Genomic DNA, 19,647 nt, shown 5'->3' with positions numbered 1-19,647 from the left:
TTGCATTCTTTGTGTCCCAGGCCTGAAACAGATGCAGATTTCCTGTTTCAGGAGATGTTCGGTTTCCCGTCTTTCTGTTGTAACAGGAGGAGAAGCATGTGGCAGGTGGAACAAGGCTATTATAGGCATTTCATATATGTTGCATAAACCCTACCATTCTATGCCATTGCGTAGAATGCAATTACTCCCTTTTTGTTTGTGAAATGTGCTGGTCTGCAAACTTGGGAAACACATGTTGGCTGTTGTAGCTTACAACCGATTTGCCGCTACTGGGTTCACTTCTGACAATAGCTGTCAACTTACAGATTTGAAAATAAGGGACCAGCAGCCTCGAAAATAAGGGATCAGCAGCCCAAATAAGGGATTTTGCTTACCGGGCTCCTCACGATGCGCCCCTGAGGGGGAAAAGGGAGAGACAGAGACGCGGCAGCTCGTGCGCGCGCTCTCTCACACGGCGGAGGACCCCGAGCCGCTGCTTCCCTCCCGAGCTGGGCGAGCATGAAACCCGGGGAAATTAAGGGACATCGTCAACAAGGGACAGCAGCGGGACACAGCGCTGGGATAAGGGACTTTCCCGCCAAATAAGGGACGGTTGACAGCTATGCTTCTGACCAGAAGTTAGCTAGCTACTAGTCACGACAACTGAACAGGGAAAGCCACACTGAAAGCCCTGCTTGGAGTTATTGTGGAGCAGGTTTCTGAGATCTTTGGGACTTTTATTTATTTATTTTATTTCACAACTTGTAATAAAACCTCAAAGCAGCATACAAAAAGGAGAAGCTCTCTTGCAGACCACAGTGAGGAAGCCCATTTGCTGGGTTTCACAATCGGGGAGAATGCTGTTGGACTCTGGTCCTGCCTGCAGGTTTCTCCCATTGGGGCATCTGGTTGGCCACTGTAGGAACAGGATGCCGGACTAGATGGGCTTTGGCTTGATCTAGAAGGTAGATTAAGAGGCTGTGACCGACTCCAAGGTTACCCAGTGAGCTTCCTGAATGGGGATTTGAACCCTGATCTCCCAGGTCCTAGTCCAACACTCTAACCACTACACCACATTGGCTTCCCATAGTACTTCTGCTATGGGGCAGCTATATAAATTAAGAAGGTAATGAAATATGGGGAAAGCAAAATGTCACTTAGAGAAGGATCTGAAATATTTTCCTTGAAGCTTGAATTTGTTTTATTCTGGATTGTTTTATCTGATGTTTTAGTGTGTTGTAAACCACTTTGAGATTTTTTTCTGTAAAATATAAAGCGGTATAGAAATGAAATTAGTAATAATGATAATAACAACATGAACAATATTTCATTGTAAAAATAAATGGCGCCTTGACATTCCATTGTGGTGACCGTAACCCAGGTTTAAGATGCCTTTTGGCAATTAGCTTATATATCTGAGTTTCTAACACTGGTTACAGATAGGTAGCCGTGTTGGTCTGCCATAGTCAAAATAAAAAAATTCCTTCCAGTAGCACCTCAAAGACCAACTAAGTTAGTTCTTGGTATGAGCTTTCGTGTGCATGCACACTTGGTATCTGAAGAAGTGTGCATGCACACGAAAGCTCACACCAAGAACTAACTTAGTTGGTCTTTAAGGTGCTACTGGAAGGAATTTTTTTATTTTTTCTAACACTGATTACTGTTCCGCACGTATAGACAGATTCAGCCCTTGCTTAGCCACATCCTCTTCATTTGAGCATAGTTCTTTGTTGATACATCCTCCAAACTTCATGGAGGAAGGGAAATGCAAGCTGGCTGCTGTTTCGTTGCTGGTAGGACTCACTTGGGTGCTTAGCAAATCAAGTGGCTTTTAGATCAGTGTTGTACTTGGTAAAAGGGAGTCAGTTCAAATTCGGCAGGAAATGACTTGAAGCAACCAGAGGTATCAGCAATCGGTGTGGACTCTGGAAGGGAAGCTGCCCTCTTGTGTTTCCTTGGTTTTCCTTTCCTTTCAGTGAACAGACACGTTTTATTTATGTGGGAAGGGTGGACGAGGGAGAAGCGCAAGCAAGAAGCTTCCATGCAGCGTGCCCATGGTTATGTAATTGCCTTTGAATTGGCACAGATACGCATCTGAAATATTTACACAAGCTCTGCAGGGTATGATTGCACGTTCTATCCGTCCCCCTCACTCAATCCGAGAACCCTTTCTGCAGAGGTAGTGATTGCTCACTGGAACATGAGTTAGCACTGCTGAGTCAACGGGGCCACATGGACAATGGAAGTGTTGAGTCAAATATTAACTCGGTTTCCTGTCCCAAAGGGGTGGCTGGCTTGAATCCACCTAGATGTTCTTATGCACAGACATTTCCTTTTCCTGTTCATGTTGCATCCGCCACCACCAAACATGCAAGTTCTGCATGTGCTCCAGTTCTGGGGAGGGGAAAGGAGGCAAGCAGAATGCGGTATTGGGTTCAGCTGGTTTTCAGATTCCTGACAATTTCAGCTTTCGGTTAAAAAGAGAGGTAAAGTCTCCGGGTCTTATGGTTGCAGATAGGTGCTTGGAAGCACGTTGGCAAGAGCTTCCGAAATCTCTGAAACTTGCAGGGAGTGAGGTGACTAAAGAGGATTTCTAGAATGTGTGTGTTTTCAGTATCCTGCTAAGATATTTGCCCCTCCCTGTGACTAGCAAAACCACAATACATTCTGCAAAACAGTAAAACTGAGTAACAAATGTGTAAAATCAGAGAAATTGTGCCGATTTCCATGGCACACGTGACGAGAGAAACAGAATTGCACTTCCTGTGGTGCAGAATTCAGATGACCTGGCTTAGAATGTTGATGTTTCTGGCAAGGAATCTACATAGCTCTCATTTTGACTTAGAATCCTAAACAGTTGGAGCCCTGCATACCTTGTTCCAAGGGCTCGTGGAATGCCTTTTCTGTGGCTGTGCCACAATTGTGGAGTGTCTTTCCCTTGAGATGAGGATTCATCCAAGTCCCAACCTCAGCATTTCCCTGAGCCATTCTGAGACTGGTGCAGTGTGCTAAGGAGGAGTGGGATTGGTTCTGAGCCACAGATCAGGGGGTACTGCTAATGCTTCTGTTCTACAGCAACTGCCACCAGAGGCAATTGCCTCACTCTTCCTAATGGTAGAGCTGGCCCTGCTGAATTGCGTTGGCTCCTCTTTCTCCACTTTCTCATTTAGCAGTGTCTGTGAATGTGACTCGAGTTCAGTTAATGGCTATTTCTTTGCCTTTTCTCTCTCTTTCTCCTTCCAGGACAAATTTGGAAGCCCTCCAAAAAAAGTTGGAAGAGTTAGAACTTGATGAGCAGCAGCGAAAACGCCTTGAGGCCTTCCTTACCCAGAAACAAAAAGTTGGGGAGCTAAAGGACGATGACTTTGAGAAAATAAGCGAGCTGGGTGCAGGAAATGGCGGGGTGGTCTTCAAAGTCTCGCACAAACCTTCTGGCCTCATTATGGCAAGGAAGGTGAGCATTGTTACTGACCTTATAGGCCAGCCCTTCCCCAACCTGGTGCCCTCCAGAAGTTTTTGGACTACAACTCCCATCAGTCCCAGCATATCCAGCACAGGATGAGGAAAGCTGTTTTGGCTAGCTTCCCACTGACAAATTTGCCCATTCTGTAGTCTTATTTATAATTTATTTTATTTAAAAGCACCTACATATAAACTGATTAATATTTAAAAATCTCTAAGTAACGTATAAAAACAATAAACAGTATGACTAAAACAAAAATACAACATAAAACCAGTAAAACAGTAGTACAAATTTAGTTTAAACCAAATAAAATTGGGAATTTGGGGAAATGAAACAAATAAAAATTAGGAATCCCAAAGGAGCCCGGGGCAGCAATATATCAAAACATTTATTATTATTATTATTATTATTATTATTATTATTATTATTATTATTTATTCAGTACAAACTTAAAATAAAATAAATGCATGTAAAAAGCAATAAAATACCCACAGAGTTACTTATTTCACAGTTGCCATAGCCAGTTTCTACCACCTGGCAAATTCTTGAGTAAAAGTCTAGTAAGTTTTTGGTACGCATCCACAGAGATCAATCAGTACAGCCCATAATTCTGGGAGGAGGATGTTCAGACCACAGGTGTTCTCCTCTGTGGCTTCTAACATTCAGACTTCACAAGAGATTCCTCCATGAAATGCAGCTTTGTAGCTCTTAGGGTCAATCTGTGTTTGGTATGTCATGACTTTTCTGCCTTCGGGCAGCACACCCTGCATCTGGGGTATGCTTATTTTCTTTTAAATGCCCCGGAAACTTATGACAATTATCATTTTGCAGTTAATTCACCTGGAGATCAAGCCGGCAATCCGGAACCAGATCATCCGTGAGCTACAGGTCTTGCATGAATGTAATTCTCCCTATATTGTGGGCTTTTATGGAGCATTTTACAGCGACGGTGAGATCAGCATCTGCATGGAACACATGGTAAGTATGCCTTTTCTCCTCCCTCCCCCCCCCGCCTTTGGGCTCCTTCCCTGATTACGGCTTCCCCATTGTGTGTCTTCATGGAGAGGTGGATAGCTCAGTTGGTAAAGCATGAGACTCTTTAAGCTCAGGGTCGTGGGTTTGAGCCCCACATTGGGCGAAAGATTCCTCCATTGCAGGGCGTTGGACTTGAATGACCCTTGTGGTCCCTTCCAACTGTACAATTCCATGAGGTTGAATACAGAAAAGCTATTTGTGCATTCTCAAAGTACCAGAATTTTGGGTCCTCACGAGGCAGGGTTAAGGCACGCAACATGATGCTTTGTGTGATTAACTCATAGAACTCATTTACACCAAACACCGAACTGCTTTGGTTAATCAGAGGCAGATAAGAACAGCCTTGCTGGATCAGGTCCAAGGAGGCTCACCTAGCCCAGAATCCAGTTCTTGCATTGGTCAGCCAGATACCCCAAAGGGAAGCAGACAAACAGGATCCAAGTGCAACAGCATTTTCCCAACTTGTGAATGCCAGCATTTGGTGTATGCTTCTGACAGTAGAGATGGAACAGAGCCATCATGACTTGTAGGCCATATCCACTGCTAGACCTACTCAGCATAGACCCATTGAAATGAATTAACATGACAAAATTGGGGAGGATGAATGTCAGGATCTGCTCTTGAGTAGGGCTAGCACTGGGTACATCCTTATAACGTCCTTTTCCATGGATTTGTCTAATCACTTCTGAAAGTCATCCAAGGAGTGCTTTAACTGTGTGTCCTGCTCAAGAGCTTCATCAGAGCTCTTGGTGGCTATTGGATGGAAGCACAGCTTCTATATGGAAGGACCTGTGACTAAGAGGTAGGAATACAGGAATCTGACTCAGGCCATTGGTCCTTCTTACCTCAGTGTTGTCAGCTCTGATTGGCAGCTATTCTCCGGAGTTTCAGACATGAGTCTTCGCCTGTCCTCCCTGGGAAAGCTGGGGATTGAACCTGAGGCCTTCTGCATTCAGCGCAAGTGCTCTGTTACTGAGCTATGGCCCCTCCTGTAGAGACAGTTGTAGGATTTACTGCTCTTTCTAAGACGAGTTCTTCCTTGTGTGTGCCCTACCCAAACAGAAAAATATAAACTATGAGCTTCACCCTAAATACAAATCTACGTAGTATCTCTTCCATACTGCTCCACTTCACCTTGTATTTTTATTTTGTATTCACTGCTGCATTTGCCGTTCTCACCTGTAGGGAAATAAACAGTGAGCATGGGCTGCCTGGGGTGGCGCTGTGGGTTAAACCACAGAGCCTAGGACTTGCCAATCAGAAGGTCAGCGGTTCGAATCCCCGTGACAGGGTGAGCTCCTGTTGCTCAGTCCCTGCTCCTGCCAACCTAGCAGTTCGAAAACACGTCAAAGTGCAAGTAGATAAATAGGCGGGAAGGTAAACGGTGTTTCCGTGCACTGCTCTGGTTCACCCAGAAGCGGCTTAGTCATGCTGGGCACATGACCGGAAGCTGTACGCCGGCTCCCTCGGCCAATAAAGTGAGATGAGCGCCGCAACCCCAGAGTCGGTCACGACTGGACCTAATAGTCAGGGGTCACTTTACCTTTATGGGCTGCCTGGGGTTGCTCCCATCTTCCATTTTTTAACAAAACTAGAAAGTTCCCCCTCCATTCTCTCTCTCTCTCTCTCTCTCTCTCTCTCTCTCCCCCTCCCTTCCCTCTCTCCCAATGTTTCAGGTTTAACATTATTTAACTATTTAACATTTATTTTCACTCTGATAGAGAGAAAAAAATGACACTTTGCTCTCGACATCTGTCAGCCTTTGTCGAGCCAGATGGAACCCCTAGTTTTAGAGCACTAGTTTCCCCCCCCCCTCCATTAAAGGTCAGTCATAACCCTCTCTCTCTTCAACCCCAGCGGAGGCGTCGGAACAATTTCACATGTGTGACCAAATGTTGTTGTGCAATATCCCCCCCCCCCAAAAAACACCAAAGTCCCAGCTTTGGGGCTAAATGAAATGGTGCCTACAAAAATAGCTGGCATTCTGAGCGCCACGATGCATCGTTATTTCTGTCCTACTCTAACAGAAGTCTTTGTTTTATTTGCCCTTTCTGTTGCTAATGTTTCTTATGAAATGAGAAGGACATGAGTTGGTTTTTTTTATTCTATATTCACAGAAAACACACTCTACAGGAAGAGCAGTGAATAACTTAAAATACGGTCATATCTCGGGTTAAATCTCCTTCAGGTTGAGCGTTTTGAGATTACGCTCCGCGGCGACCCAAAAGTAACGGAACGCGTTACTTCAGGTTTCGCTGCTTGTGCATGCGCAGATGCTCAAAATGACATCATGTGCAGAAGCAGCGACATGCGCAGATGCGCAGTCGTGTGTTGCGTTCCACTCAGGATGCGAATGGGGTTCCGGAATGGATCCCATTCGCATTCAGAGGTACCACTGTGAAGGTGTATGAGAAAGAGGGCAGTAGGTCAAAAGGACCCTTCCTGGCTGGTGAGTTTTGGGGGGTGTTTTTTCCAGATGTATCCTACAGCTACCTATCTACTTAGGGTTTCCCAAACATGGGTCTCCAGCTGTCATTGGACTACAACTCCCATCATCCCTAGCTAGCAGGAGCAGTGGTCAGGGGTGGTGGGAACTGTAGTCCCAAAACAGCTGGAGACCCAAGTTTAGAAAACCCTGGCCTTATCTATATCCTACCTTTTCCCCCCGAGCCAGGACTCAAGTGGGCTTACAAAAATTAAAACAAATACACTTGAAAGAAATGTAGCTAAAAACATAAAAAGCTTATTAAGTAATTAATCTAGCCATGGAATCAAAATGATATAAAAAGCATATCTAGTATTGCAGAATGATGATGATGATGATGATGATGATGATGGGGTCCCTTCCATCTCTACAATTCTGTGATTCTGTTCTATAAAATAACTTTACCATTCCGTTCACAATGACACTATCCAGACGAGGAGCTTTAAAGTGTCCCAGACCACCCAGCTTGCTCCTTGCTTGGGCAGCTTTTTTTTATCCCTGCGTCTCACCCACACTGTCTCTTCCTTAGAGGAAAGTTAGAGGGTTAGTAAATAAATTAACTGCAGAGACTGTTTGTCCCTTGTTAATCAAGCATTTCAGGAAGTCTGGAACACCACGAACCTCTCCACCACCCTGGAAACAGACGCTTCCCAACTCTATTTGTGAAAACAATTAAAATAAAGATTTTGATTGGGGTTTTTGTGTTTTGGAAGAGAGGTGGGCTCTTTTTAAAGCCTGTTCTTTCCTCAAAATGGTTGTGCTTTGCAAAAAATAAATAAATTATTGTGACTTACACCGTTCCTCTCCCCTTCTGCCTCCAGCTCTTAGCAACAGCAGTATATATTTAACTTGGAAAGGGTGTGTTTGCGTTCTGTAACAGGCCCCGATAAGCAAGGGAAGAGATTTTCTTTTAAAGACTGATGTCTAAGGATAGCAGGCTTTCTGTGCTGCTTGGTTATGTCTTGCTTGCCTTCCTTGCTCCACCCGCCCCCCCCCAAAAAAAACCCATGTTTTGGCAGGTCATGGGTGTCCCACTCCTTACCTAACTAATTCTGCCTGACGTAAAAAGGTGTGCTCTGCTCACAGCTGTATAGAACTTCCATGTTCAAAGGCAGTATACCCTGGAAATGCTGAGGACCAGTGGGGAAGGGCTCCTGCTTTTGTGACCTGCTTGGACCTCTGGACAGGGGTGCCAGATATATGGGGCTCAAGGGGCTCCAGTCCCCCAATATTTGGGGGCAGGGGGCTGCACCCCCCCATATTGAGGGGGCCAACCCCTCAACCACTGCCGCTGGGCACCCTCCGCATGCCCCAGCCCCAGCCTCCGCCTGGCAGCCCAGGAGCCAACCCAGGGCTGGGACAAGCAAGCGCGATGGCACCACCTCAGGGGTGGGAGGCAAGTCGGTGTCCCTGCCTCTAGAAAACCCAACAGGCTGACATGCCGTTGGGAAAAGGATGTTAGAGGATGTTAGGCCCCTGCCCCATTTTGATGCAGCAGGGCTCTTGCATTCTCCAGCTGTGTGGTGACCAGTAACCTGCTGATTAATTTGTTTCAAAATGTGGAAGTAAGATAATGTGTTGTTAATTCAGCTGTAATCTTGTGCAGTGCAAATTCTAGAGGGTGTGCAGGTAACAAGAGGGACACACCTGCCAATGTCCACACTTGGATAAATAATGGCTTTATGGCACAGAAACATGCTGGTGGGAAGGGGTTATGAACCTTAAATGTGTCATCTGAGTTCAGGGGTTAATGGGATGAGTTACAGGAAGTTGTGTGCCCTTTACGTCCTCAAGTTGTGGGTAAGAAATTGCTCTGTGTGGCCTTCCTTTGTTCTTTCCTTTTGCAGAACTACTTGCCATTTGATTTCATCAAAAACATGGTCCAGCTGTTCCTTTTCTGCTATCAGATGTCAAGCTGCCTTTTTTCCTGCCCCCTTCAGGCCTTTCGGAGTGTCTTTGACACTTTGAGGATAAACATGATTAACGCTCTGAATGTTTAAACATGTTTTTTTCTTTTCTTAATAGGACGGCGGCTCCTTGGATCAAGTCCTGAAAAAGGCTGGCAGAATCCCCGAACAGATTCTGGGCAAAGTTAGCATTGCCGTAAGTATGTTGCTTTGGCATTCAAGCAAGTGGAATCGAAATGTAGTCAGTGATGGCAGGTCAAGTCCAGAAGGCAGAGACAGCTGGTTGAAAGTTTCTGCTTGAGGCAAACTGAAATGAGATGGACAGCTATGACTCGTGCGTCTAAATATATTGCTTTCCCCCTTTTAAATAGAAAGACACACTTGGCACAGGAAATATAGCCCATATAGAAGTCCCTTGTCACCAGAAGCCTTTAGTTGACTGCAGCAGCTTTTGGGTGGGACAGCCACTACAGTCACCCACAGAGAACTCATTTGTTGTGGTCTAGCATGCCCTTCCTGTTCCCCAGCGTGTGATGCAACTTGGGGTCAGAGGGCAGGCAGATGGGAGAGAGAGAGAGAAAAGTATGTGATGCAAGGAGAGACCCTCCCTTTCCTCCTTGCTGTCTCTGCATCTGCCTCCTCCACTTCAACCTTGGATGTTACCAACCCACTTAATAAAACAGCTTCCCAAACCCCCCTAAAGTTTATTTTGCTTATTCTTATTTTTTAATTAAATTTGTATACTGCCCTTCATCCTAACACCACTTGCTCCCTGCTCCCTTTCTACCTGGCCTGAGAGGGCAGGGCCCTGACTGATTCAATCTACAAAAGCCAAGGCAGCTGAACAGATTTTGGGGTTGGGGTATTGTTTAGGGGGTTCTGTTGCTATTATTATTGCCCTGCTTGTTTAAAATGTTTTCAGCTGGTTTTTAACGGCTTCTTAGCTTGTGAGTTTTTATTCTGGGGCGTGTATGTTGCTTTTTAAAAATTAAATTAAAATTTTAAATTAAATTCTGCTGTATTCTACTAGCAAGTGGAGCCAAATCTGAGGAGTTGTCTTGCAATTCTAAATTCATTTAAAGCACAATTCATACATGAAGGAAGAGCATTGCTGCTCCCCAATCAAGGAGAAATAATGCCATTTCCCCTTGTATTTTATGCAATATATGGCTTTTCATTTCCGTTGCTATTTTTTTTGTTTTAATTTAATCTTTTGGTTTTGGATGCAGGTCATAAAAGGTCTAACATACTTGAGAGAGAAGCATAAGATCATGCACAGAGGTAAGGATGCAATCTTCCTTCTTCACGATCAAGCATATTCTGCATTCGTCTATGCTTTTTAGCTTCATTTCCCTGTAGGTGTCTGTGAGGTTAGCTCATAGGATGATACTCGTCTAAGAGAAGACCCACTGAAATTAATGAACATGACTAAGTAAGGCTCATTAATTTTCAGTGGGTCTACTCTGAGGACAACTAGGGTTGAGCTCAGCCCATTTGGAGGAGTGTTAAAAGAATTTTAAGGTCTCAAATATAGAATAAATATTCATAAACGCACACGTATCTAAATATATGAACCATGTGTCTGAAATAGTATGGGAGAGCAATCCTGAAGCCATTTTGACTCTCCCAATAACCTCAAACCTGCAGTAAGAGAGGCAAATATGGAAAGCCTTCCCATTGTCTTTTCGCTTTCAAATCCTGTCTCAAGGGCATTTTTGTGTATGAATAGGATGAGCCTGTGACCTGGATTCAGGAAGTAAAATATTAACCACCACAAAAGAATGGCCAGATTGCCCAGGTAGTGCAATCAGTGATCATTCTCAGGTATCCTGGCAGACAGGGTTCCTGCTGTAGACCACCTCTTTCTGGGATGTATGTATGATATTTTGGGGGGTAGTCTTGGGCTACAGGGTGGGCAACTTCAAAAGTCTATATAAGGGCTTGTGCAGCATTGTTCAGGGTTCACCACCTTCCTGCATGTGGTGAGTGGGGACCATGTTGCAGCAGTTCCTTTAATAAAGATCAGGCATACTAGCCGCTTTACTTCTCAATATACTCTGGTTGGCCTCTGTTGTTTTCTCCTACCGATAGGGAACCCAGTGTGGTACGTGATGGGTAGAGTTGTGGGTGTTGGCCAGGGAAACCTGGATGGGGCACCACTTTGGGGGAGGCTGACGGAGTTGTTGTGAGGATAAAATGGGGCTGGGGTGGGGTGGGAGAGCCAAGCCTGATCCCTTGGAGAAAAAGGCAGGGCACAAGCATAATAAATAAGCAACAATAAACTTGATTTCAAGGTTCCTGGAGCCGGCCAGCTGCTTGAGGTTTGAAACAGGGTGTTGGACTTTGCGCCTGACCCCAGCAGGGCTGCTCTTGAATCCCAGTTACAAATTGTAAGGACATACTTTAGGCCCAATTTGCACTATATGCTTAGATCACTTATACCACATTATTAAAACATCATGGCTTCCCTGAAAGGATCCTGGGAACTGTAGGGGAATGGTCAGTTATTAGGGGACCCCTGACTTCCCTCATGCGGGTGGCGCTGTGGTCTAAACCACAGAGCTTAGGGCTTGCTGATTGGAAGGTCGGCAGTTCAAATCCCCACAATGGGGTGAGCTCCCATTGTTCGGTCCCAGCTCCTGCTCACCTAGTAGTTCGAAAGCCCGTCAAGTGCAAGTAGATAAATAGGTACCACTCTGGCGGGAAGGTAAACGGTGTTTCCGTGCGCTGCTCTGGTTCGCCAGAAGCGGCTTAGTCATGCTGGCCACATGACCCAGAAGCTGTCTGCGGACAAACGCCGGCTCCCTCGGCCTATAGAGCGAGATGAGCGCGCAACCCCAGAGTCGTCTGCAACTGGACCTAACTGTCAGGGGTCCCTTTACCTAACTCCCCTCACAGAGCTACCATTCCTAGAGTGGTTCAACAATCAATCCCTCTTCCCAGGGAACTCTGGGAATTGCTGCTCTTTGAGGGGTCTCTGAACCAACTCTTACACCCTTAGCAAACTACCATTCCCATCATTCTTTTTTTAAAAATAAATTTTTATTGGTTTTTTAACACATAGTTAACACATACAGAACACAATACAATGACAAACGAACACATAGACATGTAAAATTTCAAAACCTTCTTTTCATAAACCCTATTTCTCCGACTTCCCCATACCTTCCCTTTCTGCATCCCTATTATCAAATTTCTTTCAGCAAATCCTTGCTTCAAAATTTAACTGATTGACCTTTTACCCCTCCTGTCATTACCCAATCAATACAGCGGTAACCACTTAATTTCCTAGCCTTGGCGTTTTAGCATTCCCATTCCCATCATTCTTTGGGGGGAAGCATGACTGTTTGAAGTCTCTATGATAGTGCTTTAAATGCATAGGGCGGATTGTTCCAGAAACACTTGTTTGCAGAGTTGTTTGCATGGTCAGTGGAGGGGGTGAGGAGACTGGGGCTTTGCATCATTTTATTATTTCCAAGGCCAACTTGCTGCTTCAGCCTTTCAAGGTTAAAAAGGTACCTACTGTACAATGTACGCATTTTAAAAAACCAATTCTCACCTTCAAATGCAGTGTGAATTTTGCCTCCTTTGTCAGCTCCCCAGCCGCTCCCCAGTTCCTTAATAGTGTCCGTGTCCCAACATAACCCCTCCTTCCATAGATCCTCTGCAGCCAAGCACCCCTGGGGGGTTTATAAACCTGGAGGAGGCTGTTTGCAAAAGCCAATATTCCAAAGGTGTGTTTGTGTCTTTGTGTCAACTTATTCTCTTTCTGACAGACATTATTGGATGTTCAGATGGTGGAAATCAATAAAACCAGAGAGCTCAGATAAATAGGAGATTAAAAGGCTAAGAAAAAAGAATTGTATGAAACTGCTAGAACAGTCATTTTGGGCTGCTTGATTCTGGCCAGCAGGGCCTTTACCCTGAGATGATCTTTGCATTTATTTACTTATTAAATTTGTATGCCACCCATCATCCAAATATCTCAGGGCGGTTCACAGAATAAAAACACAAGATAAAAACACAAAATACATAATAAAAACAAGAACAAAACCAAAATAAATCAATAACTCCCCTTCCCCCCGCAAACACATTATTATTATTTAATCGTTTTTATTTGATTTTACAGATATAAATTTATAACAAAATCAAATACATATCCATATATAGAAATTTCTTTGAATCTCGAGACTTCCCCCCCATCCCCTCCATGTCAATGTTTTCAACTGCATATTATATCATAGCCTATATTTTATATCTATCCGTATTGTGCATAGTATTTGTTACATTACAAGTGAGATTAAAATCCTGCTAATGTTTTCATCTGCTTACTTCTTTCTTGAAGTTTTTGACTTCTTGGTCCCTGAGCTTTCCGGTCAGTTTTGCCAAGTCCAAGAGCTTGATGTGCCATTCCTGTCTAGTAGGGATTCTTTCTTCCTCCCATCTCCCCGCAAACACATTTAAAAGGATGCAGGATGTCAGGCAGCCATAGGCCTGGTTGAAGTTGAATGCTTTCACCTGGCACCTAAAGGTGAGCCTCCCTGGGGAGAGCATTTCACAAATGGGGAGGTACTGCAGAAAAGTGCACTTGTGTATCTCCTTTCCTGTGGATTAGGCTGCCCATGCAGGACACATACCCAGCTGGCAGGGGGGTGATTATGTGCATTCTGCCCCCAAAGAAACTGGAATTTGTAGGTTTTTATTCTGTTTTCCTTTTGCCTTGTTACAAGCACTGGGTAACGGTGCAGGAAACCCAGCCTTGGCCAACCTTTTGCCCTCTGAATGTTGTTGGGCTACAAGCTCCTAGCAGTCTGAACACTGGAAGTCTTCAGTAGGCACTGAAAAGACAATAACTGGACTTAACCAGTTTGACTGGACTTAACCATCCAGGGGTCCTTTACCTTTTAATGGGAGGGAGTTTCAAAAGGGAGGTGCCACCCCATTGAAGGTCCAGTTCCTGCATTGTATGGAACTGGGTGGACCTCCTGGTGAGATGGTATCCTATAGAGCCCGGTGATTAATATAAGAGGCAAGACGCTCATTTCGATATCCTAGAATATAGGATAATATAGTTCACATTTTTTAAGTGGTGTGTTTCACTCAGGCACCTCCTAACATGAAAACAAAAAGGGGAACATTAGAAGCTGCCTAATTCAGTCAGGGACACAGGTAGTGCTGTGGGTTAAACCACAGAGCCTAGGACTTGCCGATCAGAAGGTCGGTGGTTCGAATCCCCGCGACGGGGTGAGCTCCTGTTGCTCGGTCCCTGCTCCTGCCAACCTAGCAGTTTGAAAGCACGTCAAAGTGCAAGTAGATAAATAGGTACCGCTCCGGCGGGAAGGTAAACGGCGTTTCCGTGTGCTGCTCTAGTTCGCCAGAAGCGGCTTAGTCATGCTGGCTACATGACCCAGAAGCTATACGCCGGCTCCCTCAGCCAATAAAACGAGATGAGCGCCGCAACCCCAGAGTCAGCCACGATTGGACCTAATGGTCAGGAGTCCCTTTACCTTTAATGCAGAGTCAGCCTATTGGTCCATTTCGCTCAGTATCACCCACTCTGACCGACAGTGACTCTCTAGATGAGGGTTTCCCAAACTTGGGTCTCCAGCTGGTTTTGGACTACAGTTCGCATCATTCCTGACCGCTGGTCCTGCTAGCTAGGCATGATGGGTCTTATAGTCCAAAAACATCTGCAGACCCAAGTTTGGGAACCCCTGGTCTAGACTTTCCGACAGGAGTCTTTTCCAGTCCTACTTGGAGATGCTGGGGATCAAACTTGAGACCTTCTGCATGCAAAGCAGACTCTCTACCACAAACTATGGCCCTTCCCTTAGGGGGAATGACTTGCCCACCCCCGCAAAGGGAAAGGCACGGCAGAGGACTGGAGATCCTGACTTAAATATCCTGAAGAGCCTTTGGGTCCTGGCGCTGGCAAGGGAGTGATAAAGAACTAGCACTGTACTCTTGCATTAGTCTAATTGACTGCATTTACTTAGGCTCTTAGCTGGCTCCTTCTGCAGCTGTAAAGCACTGGGTTGTTATGGCAGCCAAGATGCAGGGATGTGAGGTTCGGAGAAGCAGGTGCTAAATATTTCATCCGGGAGGGTGTAGATGCAAACAGTACCGGTGAAGATCTACCATGATCAAGAGGGCTGCCTCTTCTCTTGGCTGTAATGACCATTCAAATGAAAGCTTCAACACATATCAGACCAGTGGAGATAAGAGATAGCAGCTGGGTGCCTCCTGAGATTCCTTTGAAAGCTGAGGGTGAGAGTTGCTGTACACATCAAACATTCTACCATACCCTTCAACATTTATCCAATGAAAATAGGGACGACCTATTCCATAGTAGTAGTAGTACAGTGGTACCTCGGGTTACATACGCTTCAGGTTACATACGCTTCAGGTTACACACTCCGCTAACCCAGAAATAGTACCTCGGGTTAAGAACTTTGCTTCAGGATAAGAACAGAAATCGGGCTCCGGAGGTGCGGCGGCAGCAGGAGGCCCCATTAGCTAAAGTGGTGCTTCAGGTTAAGAACAGTTCGGGGTTAAGTACGGACCTCCGGAACGAATTAAGTACTTAACCTGACTACCTAACCTGATTAACCTAACTACTACTGTAGTAGTAGTAGTAATAGTAGTAGTAGTAGTAATAATAATAATAATAATAATAATAATAATAATAAATAATATATTTTTACCTTGTCCATCTGACTGGATTGCCCCAGCAACTCTGGGCAGCTTACAACATATATAAAAACGTAATGAAACATTAAATATTAAAAAACTTCCCTATACAGGGCTGCCTTCAGATGTCTTCTAAAGGTTGTATAGCTACTTATCTCCTTGGCTCAGAGGTCGCATAATTTTTAAGTCTTCCCACATGATGGTTTGGCTCTACTGCTCCATTGTGGGAAGTCTCCATTCTGGTCCCAGAGCTCTGCAGGAACATGCAGTGGTGTCATGGAGAACCGCAATATTATGATGAAGCAAGCTGACACAGCAACTTCCTGTACAGTAAGGGAATGGACCAAGCCAGCCCAGCCATATCGGGCACCCACCCCACCACTGGCTTCATCTGTGCTTCACATGTTAGAGTTACCGTTTGTATAAGTCCTAAATGTCTCAGGGAGCAAATCAGCTGTCTGTGCCCTGAAAGCTCAAGGAGCGATATAGCCTGTGCAGTCAGTACTCTGATTAGATCCACTGAAATGAATGGACTTGCATCTATTGATTTCTGCTCTGAGTATCACCCAAGGTGTGCAAAACATGCAGGTCGGTTTTCATTTGCACCTTTTCTTGAGGGGCTCCTTGGGCAAATGATGTTCTGGTTCTCAGAACTCCAGGTGGCAGGTGAGGCTGTTGGAAGTGCTGGAGGAATGTGGAAACTCCTCCTTCCATCCTTTGTGCTCCTGTGTCACAGGGAATGAGGCCATAGTGAAAGAACACACACACACAATCACACAGAGCTACACTGCCCTGGAAGTGTGTTACTCAGCACTAGATAACAGTAGCACGAGACATTGATGTCCAATGAGGGCGGGAGTCCTCTGTGCTGAAATGTGCAAATTAGTTGAGGATTAAAGGTTTGGTGGTGCACCAAAGGGATCAGGGTGAGCTGGCGTGATCCCAGTCTCCCACCACTCAATGAATATGAAAATCCACATAGATTTAACATACATAGATGTTCCTATGATGCAACTATACCACAGAGATGGGCTTTGACTCAGGAGGTTTACTGTTTTCCCATCCACCATAGAAGCCCAGTAGGTGCAAAAGACTTAGCACAGCTAACCCACTGGAAACATCAGTGATGTTTTCTCTTATCCACTGTAAGGTTTCTTAAAAGAAGAAGTGAGGAAGGAACTCTGGGCCCTTGACTTTCCCTGCCCTGCAAGTAGAAATCGTGAGAGGCTGCTGCTGCTGCTGCTGCTGCTGCTGCTTCCTTGAACCTCCACCACTTTTCAGCTGCTTCATTTTTCCTCCTTACCAGAAGAATTGATTGCAGAGATGCCTGCTTATTTCATAAGGCTTAATGCATTACTAATGACTGGATAAGTGCTCTATTCTACAGTGGTGTCCTCCGCCTACAGCAGAAAAGATGAAAAGAATCGCTTCCAGTGCCTGAGCATTCATAAATAGTTTTCAGTTGCCTAGTTACAGACAGCCTTTATTTAAGGAAGCAGGGCTGCATATGTAAGCTGGTGGTGGCTTGGTTCAGACAACCATGTTTTTCTACAGCGAGCCTTGATTTCTGCAAAACCAAAAGACTCACTGATTGCTTTCGGTTCTTATGGTTTTGTTGGAAAAGTGTGGTGGATCAAAGTTGGCTGAAGAGGTCCGATGAGCGATGGGCTCCAGCAGCCACCATGTTTTCCAATTTTTGTCCAAAGAGGATGGCTTGAAGAGCTTCTTGCTTTGGATCCCTTTGCACAACCAAGTTTTGCTTTCTCATCCCATAACTTGGTGTTTTGCAAAAGTTTTATCCCTTATTTGTGCAGTGGGGGGAACCCAAGTTTTCCAGAGTCCACCTGACATTTATTTACTACCGCTGTTGACTCAGCCATCCATATGCCAGGTAGATCAGGGTACAGTTTCCTCTACTTTTGTTGCTTTGTGTATGTTGAAAAGTAGATCAAGACTGAATTTGAAGTGGGAGGTGGTTGACCATAATCTCGCCACCTGCCTGTTGGTTTGCAAACAGTCCCTGCTTTATTGTGCGTTGAATCTAGCAGAATCGTTGCATGTGTGGAACAGCTTCCAAAAGTGCAACAGAACCCCAAATCTGCCCCAGAGGGTTGGGGGAACCCCCAGAACAGATTTGGGGAGCATCCTTAAAGAAGAGAGAAAGGAGTTACATTGAACTCATGGAAATCTTTCTGCTCATCTAGTGACTTATGATATTATCAACAATTTTATTATTTATATCCCGCCCATCTGGTTGAATACAACCCTGTTTTTTAACCCCACCTTTCCTCCAAAGACCTTAGGCAAGCATACATAATTTCTCTCCCTTAGTCGTTTCACAGCATCCTTGTAGGGTAGCTTAGACAGAGCGAACGAGAGGAGCTGTGTGGCTCAACAGGGCTGTGAACCCCAGTTGAGTGATATTCTGAGGTTGTGACTTTTGTCCCATAACACCACTCTGGAGTTGTGAAATCAAAGAGCCTTGTCCCCCCATGCATGCCTGCGTGATAAAAGACTGTAGGAATTCAGCTGGGAATTCTTGCTTTTGATCCAGGGAAACTGTTTGGGAGGGAATGAAAACATGTGAAGCCTCATGAGTAGAGGAAGTCTGTTGACAGGCAGAGAACAGGCAGTGAGGCTGGCGTTTCAGAGGACATATTCTGTGTCCTGACTGTGCCATCTGTCTAAGCAGCTGTAGCTTGCAAATGCTTATGTCAGTGGGGTGCCATGGGCAGAGAGTCCAGGATTCTGTGTGTGTGTGTGTGTGTGTGTGTGTGTGTGTGTAGTGTTTGTGTGGAACACTTGGCACTGTTTGCAGAAGGTCTCCTCTGCTCAGCCCTTGGGATCTCCCATACAAAGGCTGTCAAGTCCCAGGACCAGGGAAAGCATCTTCCTCTCTGCTGCAGCTCCAGCTCCGATTGGACAGTACAAGTTTAGATAAACAGATAAAATTCTATAGAAGTCAAGTCCTTTGTGATCTGACTGTTGGTCTGCAAAGTGCCACAGGACGCTCTTTTCAAAGTCGTGTTTCTTCTTTACATGAACAAGCTGTTTGGGTTCAGTCATCCTTGGAGCAATCCACAAGGAGCCTTTACTGCATAATTGGACTGAGTTTGGGATATGTTTGGACCAAGATCAGCTTGCACCACCTCAGGAACGTTCTTGGTCTGTAGCAAAACTCCTGACCATGTAAAGCAGGGAAGGGAAAACTCAGACCCGTGAGCCAAATGGAGGGCTTCAGGGCTCTCTATCCAGTCCTTGGAACTTCCCCCAAGACACTTGGCCCTCTTTTTGCCTGACTGGAAAGTGGCCTTGAAATGTGATGATGCTTCTTGCTTGTCTGGATGAAGGATGAGATGGGTGTTGTGAGTGCATGTAGAAATGAAACTACAGTACAAAGGTAAAATTGGTTGCCTTGCCCACTGTTGCTTCTGGCCCTGCCCACCACTGCCTTGCGGCCCCTGGAAGGTTGCCCAGAATGGACAAACCAGTGAACTCTGAATTGGACAACTTGCAACCACAGCTGGTGTTTCATCAACCTGGTGCCCTCCAGAAGACTTGGGCTACAACTCCCAACGGTCCCAGCTGGCATAGTCATGTGAGCTGGGGCTGATAGGAATTGTTGTCCAAAACATCTGGAGAGCACCAGGTTGGGGAAGGCTGGTGTGGAATGTCAAAGTATCTTGTCTCCTATATGTCATGAGGTAAACAGAAGGCCTACCGAAGGAATTATTATTAATTTTTTCTGTTGCGCTATAAAAAGGAAAGGACTGCATTTCTCCCTTTCACTTTTTGGTTTGTTACTTTCATGATCTGTTTTCGAACCACCCTCTCATTTCATTTTAATATATACTAAGCACCAGAGATTAAAAAAAGCAAGGCAGAAATGCCTGAATGAAAACAAGTAATTAAAATATCGTCCATTCATCTTTTTTTTTCCCCTCCCAGATGTTAAACCATCCAACATTTTGGTAAACTCTAGAGGGGAGATCAAGCTTTGTGATTTTGGTGTCAGTGGACAACTGATAGATTCAATGGCTAACTCCTTTGTGGGCACAAGGTCCTACATGTCCGTAAGTACAGACAAC

General features: G+C 45.1%; 1 protein-coding gene across 1 annotated transcript in view; it reads left to right on the top strand.

Moving 5' to 3' along the window:
• The window catches only part of MAP2K1 (mitogen-activated protein kinase kinase 1), a 39,665-nt gene that overhangs the window by 13,209 nt on the left and 6,809 nt on the right, over positions 1-19,647 (top strand). The window contains exons 2-6 of the mRNA XM_083475193.1: positions 3,223-3,433; positions 4,274-4,420; positions 8,988-9,065; positions 10,099-10,150; positions 19,508-19,632. Coding sequence (XP_083331319.1) covers positions 3,223-3,433; positions 4,274-4,420; positions 8,988-9,065; positions 10,099-10,150; positions 19,508-19,632 — 613 coding nt within the window. The remainder of the gene's footprint in view (positions 1-3,222; positions 3,434-4,273; positions 4,421-8,987; positions 9,066-10,098; positions 10,151-19,507; positions 19,633-19,647) is intronic.

The sequence above is a fragment of the Podarcis liolepis genome (genome assembly GCF_965112155.1).
Source record: "Podarcis liolepis genome assembly, chromosome: 14".
Classification (NCBI taxonomy): domain Eukaryota; kingdom Metazoa; phylum Chordata; class Lepidosauria; order Squamata; family Lacertidae; genus Podarcis; species Podarcis liolepis.
Note: the sequence above shows the minus strand (reverse complement) of the source record. Positions and strands in the feature narration are given on the sequence as shown.